The 21,850-nt window shown below is 44.2% G+C and overlaps 1 protein-coding gene across 1 annotated transcript; it reads left to right on the top strand.

Annotated features, from left to right (window-relative positions):
- Window positions 1-1,181: 1,181 nt before the first annotated feature.
- Window positions 1,182-20,232, top strand: LOC137325605 (di-N-acetylchitobiase-like). The gene is made up of 8 exons (XM_067990871.1): window positions 1,182-1,313; window positions 5,240-5,422; window positions 6,167-6,305; window positions 13,173-13,381; window positions 14,929-15,100; window positions 15,189-15,286; window positions 16,808-16,969; window positions 20,047-20,232. The coding sequence occupies exons 1-8, from the start codon at window positions 1,182-1,184 to the stop codon at window positions 20,230-20,232; spliced, it is 1,281 nt and encodes a 426-aa protein (XP_067846972.1).
- The last annotated feature ends 1,618 nt before the right edge of the window (window positions 20,233-21,850 follow it).

The raw sequence follows: 21,850 nt of genomic DNA, 5'->3' as shown, positions 1-21,850 counted from the left end.
TGTCCAGGATGGTGTCGAGCTTCTTGAGTGTTGTTGGAGCTACACTCATCCAGGCAAGTGGAGATTATTCCATCACACTCCTGACTCGTGTCTTGTAGATGGTGGAAAGGCTTTGGGGAGTCAGAAGGTGAGTCACTCGCTGGAGTGTCTTCAAGGAGGAGAGAGAGGTAGAGAGGCAAAAAGGCTGAGGGAAGGAATTCCACAGCTTAAGGCCGAGGCAGCTGAAGGCATGGCCGCCAGTGGTGGAGCGATTAAAATCGGGGATGCGCAAGAGTCCAGAATTGGAGGAACTCAGAGTTATCGGAGGGTTGTACAGCTGGAGGCAGTTACAGAGATAGGGAGGGGAGAGGCCATGGTGGGATTTGAAACAAGGATGATTGTAAAGGTAGGAAACGCGGCAGCCAATTTGCGCACAGTAAGCTCCCGCAAACAGCAATAAAATAAATGACCAAATAATCTGTTTACATTTCGTTGTTGGTTGAGAGATAGATTTTAAATTCGAGGTGTTGGTGGACTGGGAGCCAATGTAGGTCAGCGAGCACAGGTGTGATTGGTGAATGGAACTTGGTGTGAGTTAGGATACGGGCAGCAGAGTTCTGGATGAGCTCAAGGTTTTGGAGGGTGGAAGATGAGAGGCCGGTGGGGGAGCATTGGAATAGTCAAGTCTTGAGGTATCAAAGGCATGGATGAGGATTTCAGCAGCAGATGAGCTGAGGCAGGGTCGGAGAAGGCAATGTTATGGAGGTAGATGTAGGCAGTCTTGGTGATGGAGAGGATTTGTGGTCAGAAGCTCATATCAGTGTCAAATAGGACTCCAAGTTTGCAAACGGTCTGGTTTAGCCTCAAACTGTGGTCATGGAGAGGGATGAAGCACTTTGAGACATTCTGAGGTCATGAAAGGCAGTATACAAATGCAAGTTCTTTCTTTTTCCTTTATCAGTTTCTCTGTTTGCTGTTGGCCAAGATTTGGAGGAAGGGGGAGAAGAGAACGTCCCTTTAAAAGTTGCATTTCAGAGTATGACGATTGTTTCAAAATGTCACTGTTGCCACATCCACCAACACAGAGAGAGAGAGAGAGAGACTCAGGAGGTGTCATCATCAGTCACATCCGGGTGGATATAAATGAATGATCTTGCTGGGTCTGGTGGATCTTCATATCGGTCGGAGCTCAGGCGGAGAGGATGCGCTGGAGTTTGGAATTGGCGCAGGCCCTGGTCGTGCTCGTGCTGTGGGTCTGCTGCGGCTCCGGGACTGGCTGTCCATGTTCGGATCGGGCTCTGTGCGAACCCGTGACCGTGGAGCATGAGTTCCAGGTGGGTGTTCGGGGGCCGGGGGTGGGTGTTCGGGGGCCGGGGGTGGGTGTTCGGGGGCCGGGGGTGGGTGTTTGGGGGCCGGGGGTGGGGTCCCCCTGCTCATGGGCTTGTTTACCACGGTGGGTGGGTGTTTGTTGAAATATTGGAGCCAAAGGCGCCTGGGGAGTGAGGTGAATTTAAAGGTCACGGATTGGGCTGAGTTGGGTTGGGGGACACGGGCTGGGCTGAGTTGGGTTGAGGGGCACAGCCTTTGTTGGAATTGGGGCACGGGCTGGGCTGGGGGCCGGTGGTGGAACAGAGAGCTCCAGCCTGGAGCATGCGTGAGAGATGGGCTGCAGAGGGGTCGTTGATATGGTCCAAATGTCAGGAACAGTCTGAGGGGTGTGGGTAAGGGTGAGGGACAGGTGGAGCTATTGGGAAGGGGGTAGTGGGGGGGGGAATGTCCGATTATTGTTGAAATGCAAAGTGTGTCATATTATAATCCGTATGTTAAAGTGTTAATATTGGTATAGTTACAGTTTGTATAAAATAGGACCAACCGTAGTATTGAGCAGTGCAAAGATATTTTAACAAGTGCAGCATCCATAAAATGTGTTTCTTAAAATATTTCTCCAATGTGCAGAGTCTGAAATGATATGTGATCTAACTCCTGCAGTGTGTCTGTCTAATACCATGGTTGAGGTCACCAGTTTGTGGTTTTCACAGAATATTGATCCCCAAAACACCAGTTAAAAATCCTGGAATCCCATGTCATAAAAATGACATTTGACTTTTTCACTTATTGTTAAACTGGGACCTTGGCCACGATTAAATTGAATACAACGTAACAGATCTTTAAAAAATACATTGGTTGCAAAATGACTCTGTAACTGCTGACTGTATTGATGAGGTCAGTATTTACTTCAGAGCAATGTTACTAAGTGGGCAGTGTGGCAGCAACAAGAGCACCACCAATATAACCTGCAGGCTCGATGTGTTCATTCTGCTTTTAACCCACTTCCCCCACCTTCCCACTCACAAAACATTCTTCTGACAGATGGGTGGGATAAAAGTCTCCTCTGTCTGTTGGTTCCAAGAATGAATAAACATGAATTTATGTCGCACCTCATGTCCTCAGGATGTCCCAAAGAACTTCACATGAAATGAATTACTTTTTGAAGTGTTGTCGGCAAACTCAGCGGCAATTTTTAAAAATTTGTTCATGGGATGTGGGCATCGCTGGCAAGGCCAGCATTTATTGCCCATCCCTAATTGCCCTTGAGAAGGTGGTGGTGAGCTGCCTTCTTGAACCGCTGCCGTCAGTGTGGTGAAGGTTCTCCCACAGTGCTGTAAGGTAAGGAGTTCCATGATTTTGACCCAGCGACGATGAAGGAATGGCGATATATTTCCAAGTTGGGATGGTGTGTGACATGGAAGGGAACATGCATGTGGTGTTGTTCCCATGTGACTGCTGCCCTTGTCCTTCCAGGTGGTAGAGGTCGTGGGTTTGGGAAGTGCTGTCGAAGAAGCCTTGGAGAGTTGCGACAATGCATCCCGTGGATGGGACACACTGTGTGCCGGTGGGGAAGGGAGTGAATGTTTAGGGTGATGGATGGGGTACCAATGAAGCGGGCTGCTTTGTCCTGGATGGTGTGGAGTTCTTGAGTGTTGTTGGAGCTGCACTCATCCAGGCAAGTGGAGAGTATTCCATCAAACTCCTGACTCGTGCCTGGTAGATGGTGGAAAGGCTTTGGGGAGTCAGGAGGTGAGTCACTTGCCACAGAATACCCAGCCTCTGACTTGCTCTTGCAGCCACAGAAATTATGTCGCTGGTCCAGTTAAGTTTCTGGTCAATGGTGACCCCCAGGATGTTGATGGTGGTGGATTCGGCGATGGTAATGCAGTTGAATATCAAGAGGAGGTGGTTAGACACTCTCTTGTTGGAGATGGTCATTGCCTGGCACTTACCTGGCACAAATATTACTTGCCACTTATGATTCCAAACCCGGATGTTGTCCAGGTCTTGCTGCATGCGGGCACGGACTGCTTCATTATCTGAAGGGTTGCGAATGGAACTGAACACTGTGCAATCATCAGTGAACATCCCCATTTCTGACATTATGATGCAGGGAAGGTCATTGATGAAGCAGCTGAAGATGGCTGGGCCTTGGACACTGCCCTGAGGAACTCCTGCAGCAATGTCTTGGGGCTGAGATGATTGGCCTCCAACAACCACTGCAACCTTCCTTTGTGCTAGGTGTGACTCCAGCCACTGGATAGTTTTCCCCCTGATTCCCATTGACTTCAAATTTACTCAGGATCCTTGGTGCCACACTCGGTCAAATGCTGCCTTGATGTCAAGGGCAGTCACTCTCACCTCACCTCTGGAATTCAGCTCCTTTGTCCATGTTTGGACCAAGGCTGTAATGAGGTCTGGAGCTGAGTAGTCCTGGCGGGAACCAAACTGAGCATCGGTGAGCAAGTTTTGATGAGTAATGTCGTTTGAGAGCATTGTCGACGACACCTTCCATCACTTTGCTCATGATTGAGAGCAGACTGATGGGGCAGTAATTGGCCGGATTGGATTTGTCCTGCTTTTTATGGACAGGACATACCTGAGCAATTTTCCACATTGTTGGATAGTTGCCAGGGTTGCAGCTGTACTGGAACAGTTTGGCTGGATGTTGTCGGGGTCCATAACCTTTGATGCATCCAATGCACTCAGCTGTTTCTTGATATCACTTGGAGTGAATCGAATTAGCTGAAGACTGACTTCTGTGATGGTGGGGATGTCAGGAGGAGGCCGAGATGGATCATCTACTCGGCACTTCTGGCTGAAGATGGTTGCAAACGCTTCATGTCTTGTCTTTTGCACTCACGTGCTGGTCTCTGCCATTATTGAGGATGGGGATGTTTACAGAGCCTCCTCCTCCCGTTAGTTGTTTAATTGTCCACCACCATTCACGACTGGATGTGGCAAGACTGCAGAGCTTTGATCTGATCCGTTGGTTGTTGTGGAATCACTGAGCTCTGTGTATAGCATGTTGCTTCTGCTGTTTAGCATACATGTAGTCCTGTGTTGTAGCTTCACCCGGTTGGCACCTCATTATTAGGTACGCCTGGTGCTGCTCCTGACAAGCTCTTCTGCACTCCTCAATGAACCAGGGTTGATCCCCTGGCTTGTTGGTAATGGTAGAGAGTGGAATATGCCGGGCTATGAGGTTACAGATTGTGCTGGAATACAATTCTGTTGATATGTGCAGAGCCATGTCCCACAAACAGCAAGTTGCATGAATGAACAGTTAATGTGTTTCTGCTGATGTTGGTTGAGAGAAAAGTGTTGGCCAGGACACCAAGAGAACTCCCTGCTCTTCAATATTGCCAGCAGTCTATTAGATCCACTTTAACATCTCATCCAAAAGACAACCCCTCCAACAATGCAGCACTCTCTCATTACTGCACAAAAGTGCCAGCTGAGATGATGCATGTTTGATCGTCTCAGTCCAAAGCAAAGGGCCCAAATCACAAAACTGTGATGAACTAAACTGCAGCACTAAATAGGCAGTCTCATTTGAGAACACAGGATGGTTGGTGTGGGAAATGGAAAAATGTCACACTGGTGCAGTGTGGGCTGTTTCTCTTTATAGGGAACTATATTCTGATCTAGTCTTGCTGGTCTCATGGTAGAAATGCTTGATTTGACACCAGGTACCTTGAATGGAAAATTTTTTAAACTGTAACTCCAAAGTCCCTTGTAATATGAGTTTATTTAGTTTAAGTTGTCCTTTTGAAGTGTATTGAGCACCAACACTTGGAATGGAGTATTGGGATGTGAGCTCCTTTTCCTCATGTGGTTCAGTTCCTCTCACCTGCACTATTGTCGAGATGGAAGTTCTGAGAGGTTGTTCCTCTTTAGCATATTCTTTTTTTCTGGTGGCTGCGTTTAGATCGACAATGGTGGCCACCTGAGAATCAGTTCACCAGCCGTTCCATACCCTACAACCTGGGGAAATGATAATGGGCCAAATTTTGCTCTAACAGGGCATCTAACGGTGCTTGCCGTTACTTGGACCTGCCCTTGCACGTTTTTGAGTGGCAAGTTGCTGAAAGTGCGAACTGATAACGGGGCAGTGAGTGAAACAGGGCATTTGGGAGCTGAGTGAACAGGACAAGAAACAGGGTATCTCCTTAACCAATGAGATTGAAGGTAGTGAAATTAACAGCGCAAGGATTGAGAAGGAAGTGTAAATTAGAGTGGGCGAATTCAATGTCAAATCAGATACAGAAAGAGAAATAAAGAGAGGAAAAGAAAGATTGGATTAAAAGAGGGGAAAAAAAGCGAGTGAAAGGGGAAGAAAAAAAAGTTTTAATTTTAAAATTGCCATTTTTAAAAGCTCCAACAACAATTAAATCCTGAAGGAATGAGACTCCACTCTTGTAATAGTTAATTTTCAGTGCCAGAGATCTTGATTGCCGATAATGAACACATTCACCGTCGTTAAAAAGGTACTTAGACTGGAGTGGAAAAGACGTAACTTTCCATGGCGAGTTCAGTTTGAATCTCCTGTGCAAATACATGAACTTTACGTCGTTCAATGCATTTTAAGGTTGAGCAAGATAGCTGGATGCTGTTTTCGTGAAGCTAACAGCGGAGCAGCCCAACTCGGTCAGCAACTTGTGGATGTTTGAGTTTAACTGCGTATCTGCCCCTCGCCTGAAGTTGCTGTACCATTTACACATAAATAAAACGAGCCCCATTCGCCTCACCGTTATTTTGTCAACAAAATCTGGGCCATTGATTGTGAAAATATATATTTTTAAATGGCAGTTTTCTGCCCTTCATTACTGCAATTGACTGCTTTATTTTGTACTAGGTCTTTGTCTTTGATGTTGGAGGAAAGGATTGGAAGTATTATGACTGGTTTAAGGTTACGACTATTGCAGCCTTTGGACCTTACGATCCTGAGCTTTTGTGTTATGCTCATGCGAATCAAGTTCGAGTTGTCCTGAGAGGTAAGTAATTTTATCACAGAAAAAACAAATGTCCTTCTGTCTTCTAATGCAAGCTGTATTATTGAGAACCACATAAAAGGACATTCAGTGCACAGCCTTGAATTGCGACCTTACAGTGCTGAAATTCCTCTACAGCTCCTGCACAACTCGAGCTAATAATTCCACATTCCATCTATAATATATTAAAATCTTACATCCACACGCACACCTCCTGTCTACAAAACCTTACTTTCTGTAGTCAAGTTTTTCACACTTTTGTTGCAACTTTTTCCATTTATAAATTCCTCTGTCCACATTTATAATGGGAACTGTCTCCGTAAACTTGATGCACTGTAATTACATCCTCCCCACCAGTGGTGGCACTGTAGCACCTCTGTTTTGCATCTTTCAGCTCAAATTGCTATTAAAATAAAAATTACAATTGATCAAAGTATTATATTAAAAATTAGGACAAAATTTATGATTTCACAATGGGGACTGAGTTACATCTGAACACCCTGGTGGAATTATCCCCCACACTCCAATCCTGCTTCGTCTGAATAATACACAAGTCAGGACTCTCTTTGTCCATTGCCATGGGAGATTGACTGGTGATGTATTTTTATTCTACTTTTCACCTCCCAAACTTGCTGGGTTCGTGAGCACTGAGCGGGAGTCTTCTGATCTAGGAGTAGGGGAGGGGAAGAATTCTGAGGAGGGAGATTGTGGGATCCAGCAAGGACTCAGGAGATGGTCAGGGATTGCTGGGATCTGGCAGTATTGGGGAGATCGGGGAATGGAGGGTCTAACATGTCTTGTTGGGGAGGAGGGTGGTCTAATGGAATGTGACCCAAACTGTTATTGACATCTTTGGAAGCATCAGTCCCTCACCCCTCACATGTTCCTGCAAGTTAGGTGCCCGAACCACCGCTTCCCTCATCGTCGCCCTATTCCGATCTTCTGTACTTGCCTTGAGCATTTGAGCAGAAATGCTTGGTTAAGAAAGCCTTAAAAAGCGCAAACAAATCACTGGGGTTCATTTCTAGAGGAAAATAATTCACAGCAGAGAAGTTATGTTAATCTTGTATAGGTCCTTGGTTAGAAAACACTGAGAGGACTGTGCACAGTTCTGGACTCCATACTACAAAAAGATACAGAAGTATTGGAGAAAGTGCAAAAAGGATTTACAAGGATGATATCAGAACTGAGAGAGCATGATTATCAGGAAAGACTGAACAGGCTGGGGCTCTTTTCTCTAGAAAAGAGAAGGCTGAGAGGTGATCTGATAAAGGTATTTAAAATTATGAATGGTTTCGATCGGGCACGTGGAGTTCCTCAGGGCAGTGTCCTCGGCCCAACCATCTTCAGCTGCTTCATCAATGACCTTCCCTCCATCATAAGGTCAGAAATGGGGATGTTCACTGATGACTGCACAGTGTTCACTTCCATTCGCAACCCCTCAGATAATGAAGCAGTCCGAGCCCGCATGCAGCAAGACCTGGACAACATCCAGGCTTGGGCTCATAAGTGGCAAGTAACATTCGCGCCAGATAAGTGCCAGGCAATGACCATCTCCAACAAGAGAGAGTCTAACCACCTCCCCTTGACATTCAACGGCATTACCATCGCCGAATCCCCCACCATCAACATCCAGGGGGTCACCATTGACCAGAAACTTAACTGGACCAGCCATCTAAATACTGTGGCTACGAGAGCAGGTCAGAGGCTGGGTATTCTGCGGCGAGTGACTCACCTCCTGATTCCCCAAAGCCTTTCCACCATCTACAAGGCACAAGTCAGGAGTGTGATGGAATACTCTCCACTTGCCTGGATGAGTGCAGCTCCAACAACACTCAAGAAGCTCGACACCATCCAAGATAAAGCAGCCCGCTTGATTGGCACCCCATCCACCACCCTAAACATTCACTCCCTTCACCACTGGCGCACTGTGGCTGCAGTGTGCACCATCCACAGGATGCACTGCAGCAACTCGCCAAGGCTTCTTCGACAGCACCTCCCAAACCCGCGACCTCTACCACCTAGAAGGACAAGGGCAGCAGGCGCATGGGAACAACACCACCTGCACGTTCCCCTCCAAGTCACACACCATCCCGACTTTCAAATATATCGCCGTTCCTTCATTGTCGCTGGGTCAAAATCCTGGAACTCCCTTCCTCACAGCACTGTGGGAGAACCGTCACCACACGGACTGCAGCGGTTCAAGAACGCGGCTCACCACCACCTTCTCGAGGGCAATTAGGGATGGGCAATAAATGCCGGCCTTGCCAGCGACGCCCACATCCCGTGAACGAATAAAAAAAAAAAAAATTGGCAAGATGTAACCAGTGCCACAGGAATCAGTGTCCTAGTACATGAATCACAAAGAGTTAGTATGCAGGTTCAGCAAGTGATAAGGAAGGCAAATGGAATATTGTCATTTATTGCAAGGGGAATGGAATATAAAAGTAGAGATGTTTTGCTACAGTTGTACAGGGCATTGGTGAGACCACATCTAGAATACTGTATGCAGTTGTGGTCTTCTTATTTAAGAAAGGACATAATTGCTTTGGAGGCAGTTCAGAGAAGGTTCACTCGACTGATTCCTCAGATGAGGGGGTTATCTTTTGAGGAAAGGTTGGATAAGTTGGGCCTGCATACACTGGAGTTTAGAAGAACGAGAGGTTATCTTATTGAAACATACAAGATCCTGAGGGGACGAGAAGGGTAGATGATGAGAGGAGGTTTCCCTTTGTGGGAGATACTAGAACTCGGGGCCACCAGTTTAAAAATAACGGGTCTCCCATTTAAGACGGAGATGAGGAGGAATTTTTTCTCTCATAGGGTCATGAGTCTGTGGAACTCCCTTCCCAGAGAACGGTGGAGGCAGGGTCATTGAATATTTCTAAGGCTGAGTTAGACAGACTCCTGATTAACAAGGGAGTCAAAGGTTGTAGTCGGGAGACAGGTAAGTAGGGTTGAGGTCACAATCAGATCAATCATGACCTTACCAAATAGCAGAGCAGGCTCGAGGGGCTGAATGGCCTACTCCTACTCTCGTATGTTCATATGTTTGTAATTTTCCGCTTGTGGGCGAGTCGAAAACTAGAGGTAATCCAAAACTATAAGATAGTCACAAATAAATCCAATAGGGAATTCAGGAAAAACTTCTTTCGTCAGTGAGTGGAAAGAATGTGGAACTTGCTACCACATGGAGTGGCTGATGCAAATGACATAGATGCATTTAAGGGGAAGCTGCAGAAGTATATGAGGGAGAAGGATATGTCCAGGCTTTGGAGACAGGCTGAGGCCTTCAAATAAAAACTTCACTTGTCTTTAATGTCTTCACTTCAAGCAAAGACACTAAAAGACACAAATGAAAATTAGGTGAATAAATATAAACATGTTATTGTGAAATGTCATTTTTTGAATTTGTATTTTATTTTAGAAACTCTTATTTTATAAATTAAATATTGCAGTTACTGAGGAAAAACATGGTCCATGAAAAACAGTTTCAGCTGCAGGTTGAGAAACCTGTTCCACACCATCACTTGGTGGCCGTAGTGTGGAACTGCATCACCACAGGCCACATTATGGGCAAAATCCAATTACAAAGGTGACAGGACGGGCGTCACCAGATGTGAACACAATTAAAATAGAAAAACAAAAGACACTGTTGACACAGAACTTTTGAATAAAAAGATGACAGGACACACTGTTTTTAATAACCTATAAATAGATAGGTGGAACTTTTATTCCCTGGCACAGCAGCAGTCTGCCACTGATGCCAGGATTTAGAATGAAGAATGCAGTTTAATGAAAGCTCCACCCAATTGTGTCCAGAGCCCAGCACACACGCTCCATTCTTCCGACTCTGGGCGACTGAGATTTCTCCTCTTCCTCCATCAATGGCAGAACCTTCAGCTGTTACTGCCTTGAACTCCAGATTCTTCTTCTTCAACTTCTTTGTCTTGCTATTTCTCTTCCTATCTTCGAATGCCTCATCAAAACCTACCTGTTTGACTGTGCCTTTGGTCACTTCCCTCAAGTGTCAGCTTGGCTCAGTGGCAGCACTGTGTCTCTCCTCCTGGGTCAGAAGATTTTGGGTTTACTCCAGGACGTGACACATAAGTGCAGTACTGAGGGAATGCTGCATTGCCAGAGGTGCTGTGTTTCAGATGAGACCTTAAACAAAGGCTCCACCTGCCTGTTCAGGTGGATGTAAAAGACCCCATTGGCACAATTCAAAGAACAGGGAGTTCTCCTGGTGTCCTGGACAACATTCATCCCTCAACCTACATTACCAAAACAGATTAACTGGCCATTTATCTAATTTCCTATTTGTGGGACCTTGCTGGGCACAAATTAGCGACCACATCTGCTTACAAGACAACAGTGATTACGCTTCCAAAATAATTTATTGGCTATGAAGCATTTAAGGACATCCTGAGGATGTGAAAGGCACTATGTGAATGCAAATTCTAGCTAAATCTTCCTCTACTACTTCCTACTTGATGTTGGCAGTTCTGTCCTGTAAAGTGTCTTTGGACACAATGTTCTGTGAATGATGCTCTGTAAATGCTCTGTAAATCGACCTCCATCTGAACTTGCAGCACTCCGTTCTCTCAGTTCCAACTTTGACATTGTCATTAAACCTGCTGACAAGGGCGGCTCTATTGTAGTTTGGTGAACAGACCTCTACCTCGCAGAGGCTGAATGGCAACTCTCCAACACCTCCTCCTATCTCCCCCTGGACCATGACCCCACCGCTGAACATCAAGTCATACTTTCCCAGACTATGACTAACCTCATCTCCTCTGGAGATCTTCCCCCCATGGCCTCCAACCTCATAGTCCCCCAACTCTACACAACCCGCTTCTACCTACTCCCCAAGATCCACAAACTGGACTGCCCCGGTAGACCAATTGTTTCAGCCTGTTCTTGCCCCACGGAATTTATTTCTTCCTCTTCCAATGTCCTCCGTAACTTTAACAGTTTCCAGTTTCCCGGCCCTATCCATCTCCTTTTCACCCTGGACGTCCAGTCCCTCTACACCTCCATCCCTCACCAGGACGGCCTGCGGGCCCTCCGCTGCTTCCTTGAACGGAGACCCAATCAGTCCCCATCCACCACCACCCTCCTCAGCCTGGCTGAACTTGTTCTTACGTTGAACAACTTCTCCTTTGACTCCACTCACTTCCTCTAAATAAAAGGTGTTGCTATGGGAACCCATACGGGGGCTGGCTATGCCTGCCTTTTTGTCGGATATGTGGAATACTTTTGTTCCAGTCCCACTCAGGACCCCTCCCTCACCTCTTTTTCCGGTACATTGATGACTGTATCGGTGTTGTTTCCTGCTCCCGCCCTGAACTGGAATATTTGATCAACTTTGCTTCCAATTTCCAACCTCCTCCTGCCTTCACATGGTCCATCTCTTTCCCTTCCTCGACTTCTCTATCTCCATTTCTGGGGATAGGCTGTCAACCAACATCTATTATAAGCCCACTGACTCCCACAGCTACCTTGATTACCTCTCACCACACTTCCTGTAAGAACTCGATTCATTCTCCTGGTTTCTCCGTCTCTGTTGCATCTGTTCTGACGATGCCACCTTCCACATCAGTGCTTCCGATAAGTCTTCCTTTTTCCTCAACCGAGGATTCCCCTCCACTGTAGTTAATGGCCCTCGACCATGTCCATCCCATTTCCCGTACTTCTGCCCTCACCCTTTCCCCTCCCTCCCAGAACCATGATAGGGTCCCCCTTGTCCTTACCTTGCACCCCTACTAGCCTCCACATTCAATGTATCATCCTCTGCCATTTCCACCACCTCCAGCGCGATCCCACCAACAAACGCATCTTCAACTCCCCCCTGTTTCAGCATTCTGAAGGGACCATTCCCTCTGCGACACCCTGGTCCCCTCTTCCATCATCCCCAAAACCCACTCCCCTTCGTTCAAAATCCTGAAGAGTTTAGATGAAGTAAATAAGCAGAAAATGTTGCCATTGGCAAAAGGGTCAAGAACCAGAGGACACAGATTTAAGATGATTGGCAAAAGAACCGAAGGCGACATGAGGAAAAGCTTTTTTACACAGCGAGTAGTTATGATCTGGAACGCTCTGCCTGAAAGGATGGTGGAAGCAGATTCAATCATGGCTTTCAAAAAGGAATTGGATAAATACTTGAACGGAAACTTTTGCAGGGCTACGAGAAAAAAGCAGGGAAATGGGACGAACTGGATTGCTCTTTCAATGAGCCGGCAGAGGCTCGATGGGCTGAATGGCCTCCTTCTGTGCTGTAACCATTCTATGATTCCATGATTGTATAGTGTACTGTATTTGCTGCTCACAATGCAGTCTCCTCTACACTGGGGAGACCAAACGCATGTTGGGTGACCACTTTGCTGAACACTTCCGCTCAGTCCGCAAACGTGACCCTGACCTTCCGGTCGCTTTCCTCTTTAATTCTCTGTCCCACTCCCACTCTGACCTCTCTGTCCTCGGCCTCTTACACTGTTCCAATGAAGTTGATAGAATGATAAGGGACAGGAGGAGGCCCTTCAGCCCATCGTGTCTTTACCTTTCCCATTCCCACCCTCCTTGACTTGCACCATCATCCCTTTTGTCATTTAATCTCTCTTGCCCTCCACCCATCACAGACCTTCCCTTTTGTTCTTTTGTCCCCTCCCCTTCCTTCCCCACCCCCCCTTTCTCTGCCTCTGCACTTGCTTAAAAACTGTTCAATCTCGAACTTCTTCCAGTTCTGAGGAAAGGTCATCGACCTGAAACATTAACTCTGTTTCTCTCTCCACAGATGTTGCCCGGATTGCTGAGTATTTTCAGCATTTTCTGTTTTTATTTCTGTATAAATGGACATTGTTTGTTCACCAGGAGTTCCAACATACAAAGACATTATGGACAGAAATCACCAAAGAAAATGGATCAATCACAGAGTCAACTCTGTAAAAAGACAATTTATGGATGGAATCAATTTGGACCTGAAGTTTTCTGCTGAAAATAATTCTGCCATCAAATTGTTGATAACTGACCTGGTTGCCGAAACCACGAAGAAATTCCACATTTTAATACCTGGGTCTCAGGTAAAGGAGCCGTTATTTATTAAATGGGGATAAGCAATTTAGTTTCTACTTAATTGTAAAGACCATTGATATTTTTCTGGATATGTGAATTGAAATCCTGATTTTTAGCTGCTGTTTATCAGTGCATCATCTTGTTCCAAAGCTGCTTTAACCATTGCTGAGGTTAGAAATTTTAGATTGAATCAGTTTAAATGGATATACAGCAAACTTGATGCTGCACCACTTGTAGCCCAGAATGATACAAGTGACTTGAGGCCCGGCTTCCCGGACCAGCATTGTTCGAACTGTAATTTTCACATCGGTTCTTAGAATGTTACAGCACAGAAGGAGGCCATTCGGCACATCATGCCTGTGCCAGCTCTTTGAAAGAGCGATCTAATTCGTCCCACTCCCCTGCTCTTTCTCCATTGACCTGCAATTTTTTCCCTTCAATTATTTATCCAATTCCCTTTTGAAAGTTACTATTGAATCTGCTTCCACCGCCCTTTCAGGCAGTGCATTCCAGATCATAACAATTCACTGTGTACGAGGACACCCAAGTCTCTCTGAACACCAACATTTAATAGTTTCTCACCATTTAAAAATATTCTGTTTTTCTATTCTTCCTACCAAAGTGAATAACCTTACATTTCCCCACACTGTACGCCACCTTGGATCACTATTATACTCTCTGGAGTTTAGAAGAGTGAGAGATGATCTCATTGAAACATATAAGATTATGAGGGGGCTTATGAGGTTGTTTCCCATGGCTGGAGAGTCTCGAACAAGGGGCATAGTCGCAGGATAAGGGGTCGGCCATTTCAGACTGAGATGAGTTGGAATTTTTTCATTCAGAGGGTTGTGAATCTTTGGAATTCTCTTCCCCAGAAGGCTGTGGATGCTGAGTTGTTGATTATATTTAAGGCTGAGATAAATAGATTTTTGGACTCTTGGCAGAATCAAGGGATATGGGGATTGGGCTGGAAAGTGGATTTGAGGTCAAAGATCAGCCACAATCTGTTTGAATGGCGGAGCAGGCTCAAGGTGCAATGTGGCCTACTCCTGCTTCTGTTTCTTATGTTCTTCTGTTCTTAGACCTTGTTAACTCAGATTGCAGTGATTTAATTCTTGACCTTAAGCCCTACACTCAAATAGCCTGCCAGCACTCAATGTCTGGCCTCGTGTAAACAAACTTTGGCCAATTTGACTAGGTATTGGAGTGTGGCTGGCCCTTTTGGGACTGCAGTTTGGTCACAACTTAATGCCTTTTGAAGAGGAGGAGAGAAAATTGATGGAAAATTGGAGGAAGAAGGTGAGTGAGCAGTGGGGAATTGAACCTGATTAATATTTGATAACCGAGGATCCTATTAATTCTAACTCACTATTTGCCCCAACTTTATCCTGTTCCTTTTTATACAGTCATGAACACTGTCGAACTCCTAACCTGTTAAATTCACAGTTCCTATGGACCATGTGCGAGTGCATATAAAAACCATATAACTACTAGTGATATCCAACATAAGGTATGAGATGAAACTAACTTCTTCTTGTTACTCTTTGGCCCTTAGGTCACATTTAACGTGCCTTGGTCTCCAGACTGCATTGATGGCCGATGCTATGACTTTTTGAGAATTGCAAATTCCTGTGACTTTTTATTTGTGATGTCCTATGATATGCAGAGTCAAATGTGGGACATTTGCTTTTCAAAGCCAAATGCTCCCTATTACCAGACTTTATCAGGTATGTACAATAAGACCATCTGGTTCAGGGTCTACCTGCCCGATATCAATGTGAATCTAAGACCCTCATTATTATTTTCCCCATTTAGGTTACTCCGCTTATATCAATCTGGGTATTGATTCCAGAAAGCTCGTGCTGGGAGTTCCATGGTATGGTTATGACTATACTTGCAGGCAGTTGTTTGAGGTAAGGTGTTGTCATTATCTGGCTTTCAGATATCCTAATTATTGAGAATTAACTTTAGTAAACCGTTGTCTTGTTGCTGTGCAAACTATCCCATTGATTCCCTTTTCTGAGGAAATTAATTGTTTGCATTGCACAAGAAATGAGAGTGAAGTCAGTTCACCTGAAACTCATCCCTCTGGTACATTATCTGTCCGAACAGGGCATCGAATTATATTTTGGAACAGTCCAGTATTTTTGCCTCTGTTCACTTGCTTGTAGACTATTTCAAAAACTTCTCTTTACATAAAGAGGATTTTTGATATCTGTTCTATGTTTACTTTTCACTAATTTCCACATGCATCCATTGGCTGGGCTTACCTTACCCGTGCTATTCAACATTTTATTCCACTGAGGCCTCCCCTTAATTGCATTCTTCTGAACTACAAATCTTAAGCTTCTGCTAATCTTTTCTCAAAACTCATTCCTTTACAATTTTTTTTATTTGTTCATGGGATGTGGGCATCACTGGTAAGGCCAGCATTTTTTGCCCATCCTTCACTGCCCTTGAGAAGGTGGTGGTAAGCCACCTTCTTGAACCGCTGCAGTCCGTAGCAAAGATTGTACAACTGAGTGGCTTGCTTGGCCAATTCAGAGGGTGATTAAAAATCAACTATATTGCTGTGGGTCTGGAGTCACATATCGGCCAGAGTGGATGAATTCGTGAACAGATGAAATACAACAATCCCATAGTCTCATGGCCACCATTACTGAAAATAGTTTTTTTAAATTTCAGATTTTATTTAGTTGAAATTAAATTTCCCAGCTGCTGTAGCAGAATTTGAACTCATGATTCCAGATTATTCGTCCAGGTATCTGGTTCATTCGTCCAGTAACATAACCACAATGCTACCATACCCAGTGGGAGACATTGGAATATAGGAACAGGAGTAGTCCATTCTGCCCCTCGAGCCTGTTCCACCAATCGATCATGGCTAATCTGGATCTTAACTCCATTTACCCACCTTGGTTCTGTAACCCTTAATACCCTGACTGAACAAAAATCTATCAGTCTCAGCTTTGAAATTTTCAATTGACCGAGCCTCAACAGCTTTTTGAGGTCCAGAGTTCCAGATTTCCACCACCCTTTGTGTGAAGAAGTGCTTCCTGACAACACCCCTGAATGGCCAAGCTCTAATTTTAAGGTTCTGGACTCTCCCACCAGAGGAAATAGTTTCTCTCTATCTACCCTATCAACTGCTTTGATCAATTCAAACACATCAATTAGATCACCCCTTAATCTTCGACATTCAGTCTTGTTGCTGTCTATTTCAAGTTACAACCTTGTCCTTATCTATAAATGTACTATTTAATTTATATATTTCTGTGAGAGACCCTCCTCTCTATATTGTAAAGCTTATGTTTCTCTAATTGTCCCTCATAGCCTTTACACTTAGAGACCAGTCATGCTGTTACTGCATTTTTGAAATGACCAAAGTAACTCTATTCACAAGTGTTATTTTTTCATCCTTTCGTACTTTTCAGGGTGGTAGGTGTGTATTGGAAAAGATTGCTTCCCGAGGTGCCCCTTGCAGTGGTGCAGCTGGACGTCAGGTCCCATACAAAGAGATCGTACAGCACGTGCACAAATCAATTACTGGCAGATATTGGGATGATGAGCAGAAAGCCCCATATTATATCTACATGGTAAGACTATCAATCAAAACACAATGGAGAGTTGTGCATTGTCCATTCTTTGTAGAATGCAAACATTGCAGTGTTTCATGATTCAATATTCTCTGTGTGCAGGATTCAGCAAAGTTCAGAATGTACAGTTTCTACAGTACAAAATGTGTGTAGTTGGAGAATAGCCAAGAAAATGGGAGTTGACATACAAAGCACCAAACCAATTCCGAGCTGTGGACTTTTCAAATCGATCACTTTACACAACCCATATTGACCCTCCTGTGAAAATTAGCGATTGTTTCGTTTGTGAAATGTGTGCCCCTGTCTCCCATTTGATGATCAATTTAACACAAAAGATTGACGGTAGCGTGCCCTGTACATAAGAAAACTGCACAGTAGCAAATACCACACACTCTCGACCTACTGCATTCTACCTAGTCACATGTCTAATTGACATTGGCCAAATCTTGCTGAGATACTTGACGCACTGCAGTCAAAGGCTGTGATGCTTGAGCTTTCAGCAGTAACATTTAAATCATGTTTTCCACCTTTCGATTGCAATATTTTGTTACTTTGAGCAATTTGAAAAGATTATTTTGAGATGATAGAATGTTCCACATTGAGTTAAATCAGACCTTGGTTTATCCTATTGTTTTAAATTGTTTTCTCTGGAGGCCAATGCTAACTCTGACTTGCAAGTCATCTATCTCTTTCTATTTTCCCCCAAATCATTTTTTTCCCCAATCGAACACCATAATCTTTTGCCTTGTTGCATCTGAATTGACATCTGGGCTGTGCATTGGATTTTTCTAAGTTGCTGTACTGAGGGAGCGCTGCACTGTCGGAGGTGCCATCTTTCAGATGACACGCTAAACTGAGGTCCCATCTGCGCTTTAAATGTGTGTCTTATGTTCATATGTTGCACAGCATCCAGATGAGTTAATTGATTTGAGTGTTAAAAATGATAGATTGGGATTTCCTTGGAGCTGCAGGGGCACAATTTCAAAATTTGCAGATGGCCCAAAACTTGGAAGTGTAATGAACAGTGAGGAGGTTAGTTATAGACTTCAAGAGGACATAGACAGGCTGGTGGAATGGGCGGACACGTGGCAGCTGAAATTCAACGCAGAAAAGTGTGAAGTCACACATTTCAGTCGGAAGAAAGGTGAGGCAATGTAAACTATGGGATGCAGGAAAGGAGAGATCTGGGGGTTGATGAGCACAAATCGTTAAAGGTGGCAGGGCAGGTTGAGAAAGCATACAGGATGCTGGGCTTTATAAATAGAGGCATAGATTACAAAAGCATGGAGGTTATGATGAATACTTATAAAATGCTGGTTCGGCCACAACTGGAGCATTGTGCCAGTTCTGGGCACCGCACTTTTGGAAGGATGTGAAGGCCTCAGAGAGGGTGCAGAAGAGATTTATGTGAATGATTCGAGGGATGAGGGACTTCAGTTACGTGCATAGACTGGAGAAGCTGGGGTTGTTCTCCTTCGAGCAGAGAAGGTTGAGAGGAGATTTGATAGAGGTGTTCAAAATCATGAAGGGTCTGGAGAGAGTAGATAGAGAGAAACTGTTCCCATTGGTGGAGGAGTCAAGAATGAGGACATAGATTTCAGGTGATTGGCAAAAGAACCAAAGGTGATATGAGAAAAAACTTTTTTACAAAGCGAGTGGTCGTGGTCTGGAATGCACTGCCTGAAGATGTGGTGGAGCAGATTCAATAGTGGCTTTCAAAAGTGAATTCGATATAATATCGCCGTTCCTTCATCGTCGCTGGGTCAAAATCCTGGAACTCCCTACCTACAGCACTGTGGGAGAACCTTCACCACACGGACTGCAGCGTTTCAAGAAGGCGGCTCACCACCACCTTCTCAAGGGTAATTAGGGATGGACAATAAAGCTGGCCTTGCCAGCGATGCCTACATCCCATGAACGAATAAAAAAAAACTTTCAAAAGGGAATTCGATAAGTACTTGAAAGGAAAAGCTTTCCAGAGCTAAGGGGCGAGGGCGGGGGAATGGGACTAGCTGGATTGCTCTTGCAGGGAGCTGGCATGGATGTGACGGGCCGTATGGCCTCCTTCCGTGTTGTAACCATTCTATGATACTATGATTCTGCATCTTCAGCAAAGCTAATCCACTGTAATCAGAAATGTGTGCTTGCGTGTGAAGCATTGTTTCCGACATAGACTGTTGGATTTCATATTAAAAATTAAGCTGACAGTTTGGGCAATTTGGCTTGAATCTAAGACGGAGATCCTCTTTTTGATGCTTTCCTGTCAGGACACCTGTATTTAAATGTCAAGCCCATGGAGGAACTTCGGCTCATTTTCAAAGCTTCGTTGTTTGAACAGAGAGTTAGTCCACAATGACATAACGTTGGAATTTTAAAAACAAAATCTCTACACTACAGGTAGGAAATAAAAAGCCGGTATCAGTAAAAGTTAAAGAATGGCATTTATATTGTGCTTTATCGATTGTCTCTCTGAATCGTCCCAAAGTGCTTCTCACAATAAGTTACTTTGAAGTGCAGTAACATCGTTATATCACTGACTTGAAATTAAGCTGTGGGATGTTAACGGATGAACACTTAATTCAATCAGTGAACAGTCTCGCGATATTTTAATGATGACATTAACCTATTAAATCATTTGTACTCTATCCCACGCTGTCATTTTTAGAACAACATTTTCATTGATTTTTCCAATTTTAGTAATTTAAAGAATTCAAAAAGTTGACATTTATTCAGATTCGATGTTCTGTTATCATAGTGAAGGCTCAGTGGTCAGATTCTTTCTAAAATTAGTTTCTATTTTGATTCCTAATCAGGTGTGATGTGTAAATGTACTCAGACACTTTACAGATTACTTACAGTTCATGTAATGTTACAGTGCTTTTCACAATCCGTTTCAACTAAGGTTTGGAACAATCCACCTCTTTACCTTTCTTTTCCTCAGCCCACCTGAGCTTGTCTTTTCATGCAAGCATTTTAAATCGAGCTGCTGAAGATTTTCAGCACTGTGTCTCGAACTGTGCATTGACCTAAACCGCTCGCTCCTATCTGTGTAACTCTCTTTTGTTTTCTTATGGCAGGTTAACAATACTTATCATCTGGTCTGGTATGACGATCCGCAGAGCATTTCAATTAAGTCTGCGATCATGAAGAAATTGAGACTTCGTGGCATAGGCATGTGGAATGGAAATATGCTGAACTACAATGATGATCATTTCATAGTAAAGCAAACTGAAGACATGTGGAATGCTCTTTGCCCTTTGTGAGGAAAATGGCAACCTTGAACCATCTAACCTTAACATAATGTAATCATTTCATTTTGCAAATAAACTCAGCGAAAAGTGAGCTAGCTTCCAACATTAGAAATTAAAGATAACGCAGATCGAGGGAACAGATTTAAAATTTTATCTAGCTAACGATTTCCAATTCAATGAGAAACAAATGTACTAATGTGATTTGTACCACAAGATCTGGTCGCTTCAGGCATCTTAAGTTGCTAACAAAGTGCGCCAAACCTGTATTGACTATCATAATGCTTAATGATAGTGCAGGCTAAAACTTCTTGCCACTAAATACTTAATATTCAGGGAACAATTCAGCTTTCCCGTTGGGTAATTATGCAGTTCTGACATGCACATGTGTGCTGTCTGTTTTATGCACATTTTAATTCCTGAATGTTCATTTTTATGATTTTTTTGTCTTGGGTTCTCATTTTTAAGAAAGGAGAGAGAGGGAAACCAGGGAATTATAGACCAGTTAGCCTAACATCTGTTGTGGGGAAAATGCTGGAGTCTATAATTAAGGATAGGGTGACTGAACACCTCGAGAATTTTCAGTTAATCAGAGAGAGCCAGCATGGATTTGTGAAAGGTAGGTCGTGCCTGACAAACCTGATTGAATTTATTGAAGAGGTGACTAAAGTAGTGGACAGGGGAATGTCAATGGATGTTATTTATATGCGCTTACAGAAAGCATTTGATAAGGTCCCACATCAGAGACTGTTAGCGAAGATAGAAGACAATGGAATCGAGGGAAAAGTACGGACTTGGTTCAGAAGTTGGCTGAGCGAAAGGCGACAGAGAGTAGGGATAATGGTAAGGTACTCACATTGGCAGGATGTGACCAGTGGAGTCCCGCAGTGATCTGTCTTGGGGCCTCAATTATTCACAATATTTATCAACGACTTAGATGAAGGCATAGAAAGTCTCATATCTAAGTTTGCCGATGACACAAAGATTGGTGGCATTGTTAGCAGTGTAGATGAAAACATAAAATTACAAAGTGATATTGATAGATTCGGTGAATGGGCAAGACTGTGGCAAATGGAATTCAATGTAGACAAATGTGAGGTCATCCACTTTGGATCAAAAAAGTATAGAACAGGGTACTTTCTAAATGGTAAAAAGTTGAAAACAGTGGATGTCCAAAGGGACTTCGGGGTTCAGGTACATCGATCATTAAAGTGTCATGAACAGGTGCAGAAAATAATCAATAAGGCAAATGGAATGCTGGCCTTTTTATCGAGAGGACTGGAGTACAAGGGGGCAGAAATTATGCTGCAGCTATACAAAACTCTGGTTAGACCGCACCTGGAGTACTGTGAGCAGTTCTGGGCTCCGCACCTTTGGAAGGACATATTGGCCTTGGAGCGAGTGCAGCGTAGGTTTACTAGAATGACACGCGGACTTCAAGGGTTAAGTTACGAGGCTCTAAGCTCTGGAATTCCCTCCCTAGACCTGTCTGCCTCTCCAACTCTCTCACCTCCTTTAAGGTGCTCCTTAAAACCTACCTCTTTGACCAAGCTATTCGTCACCTGTCCTAATATCTCCTTATGTGGCTCAGTGTCAAATTTTGTTTGATAATCGCTCCTGTGAGTACTTTGGG

This window comes from Heptranchias perlo, chromosome 9, assembly GCF_035084215.1.
Source record: "Heptranchias perlo isolate sHepPer1 chromosome 9, sHepPer1.hap1, whole genome shotgun sequence".
In the NCBI taxonomy this organism is placed as follows: domain Eukaryota; kingdom Metazoa; phylum Chordata; class Chondrichthyes; order Hexanchiformes; family Hexanchidae; genus Heptranchias; species Heptranchias perlo.
This window is presented reverse-complemented; position numbering and strand designations above follow the sequence as displayed.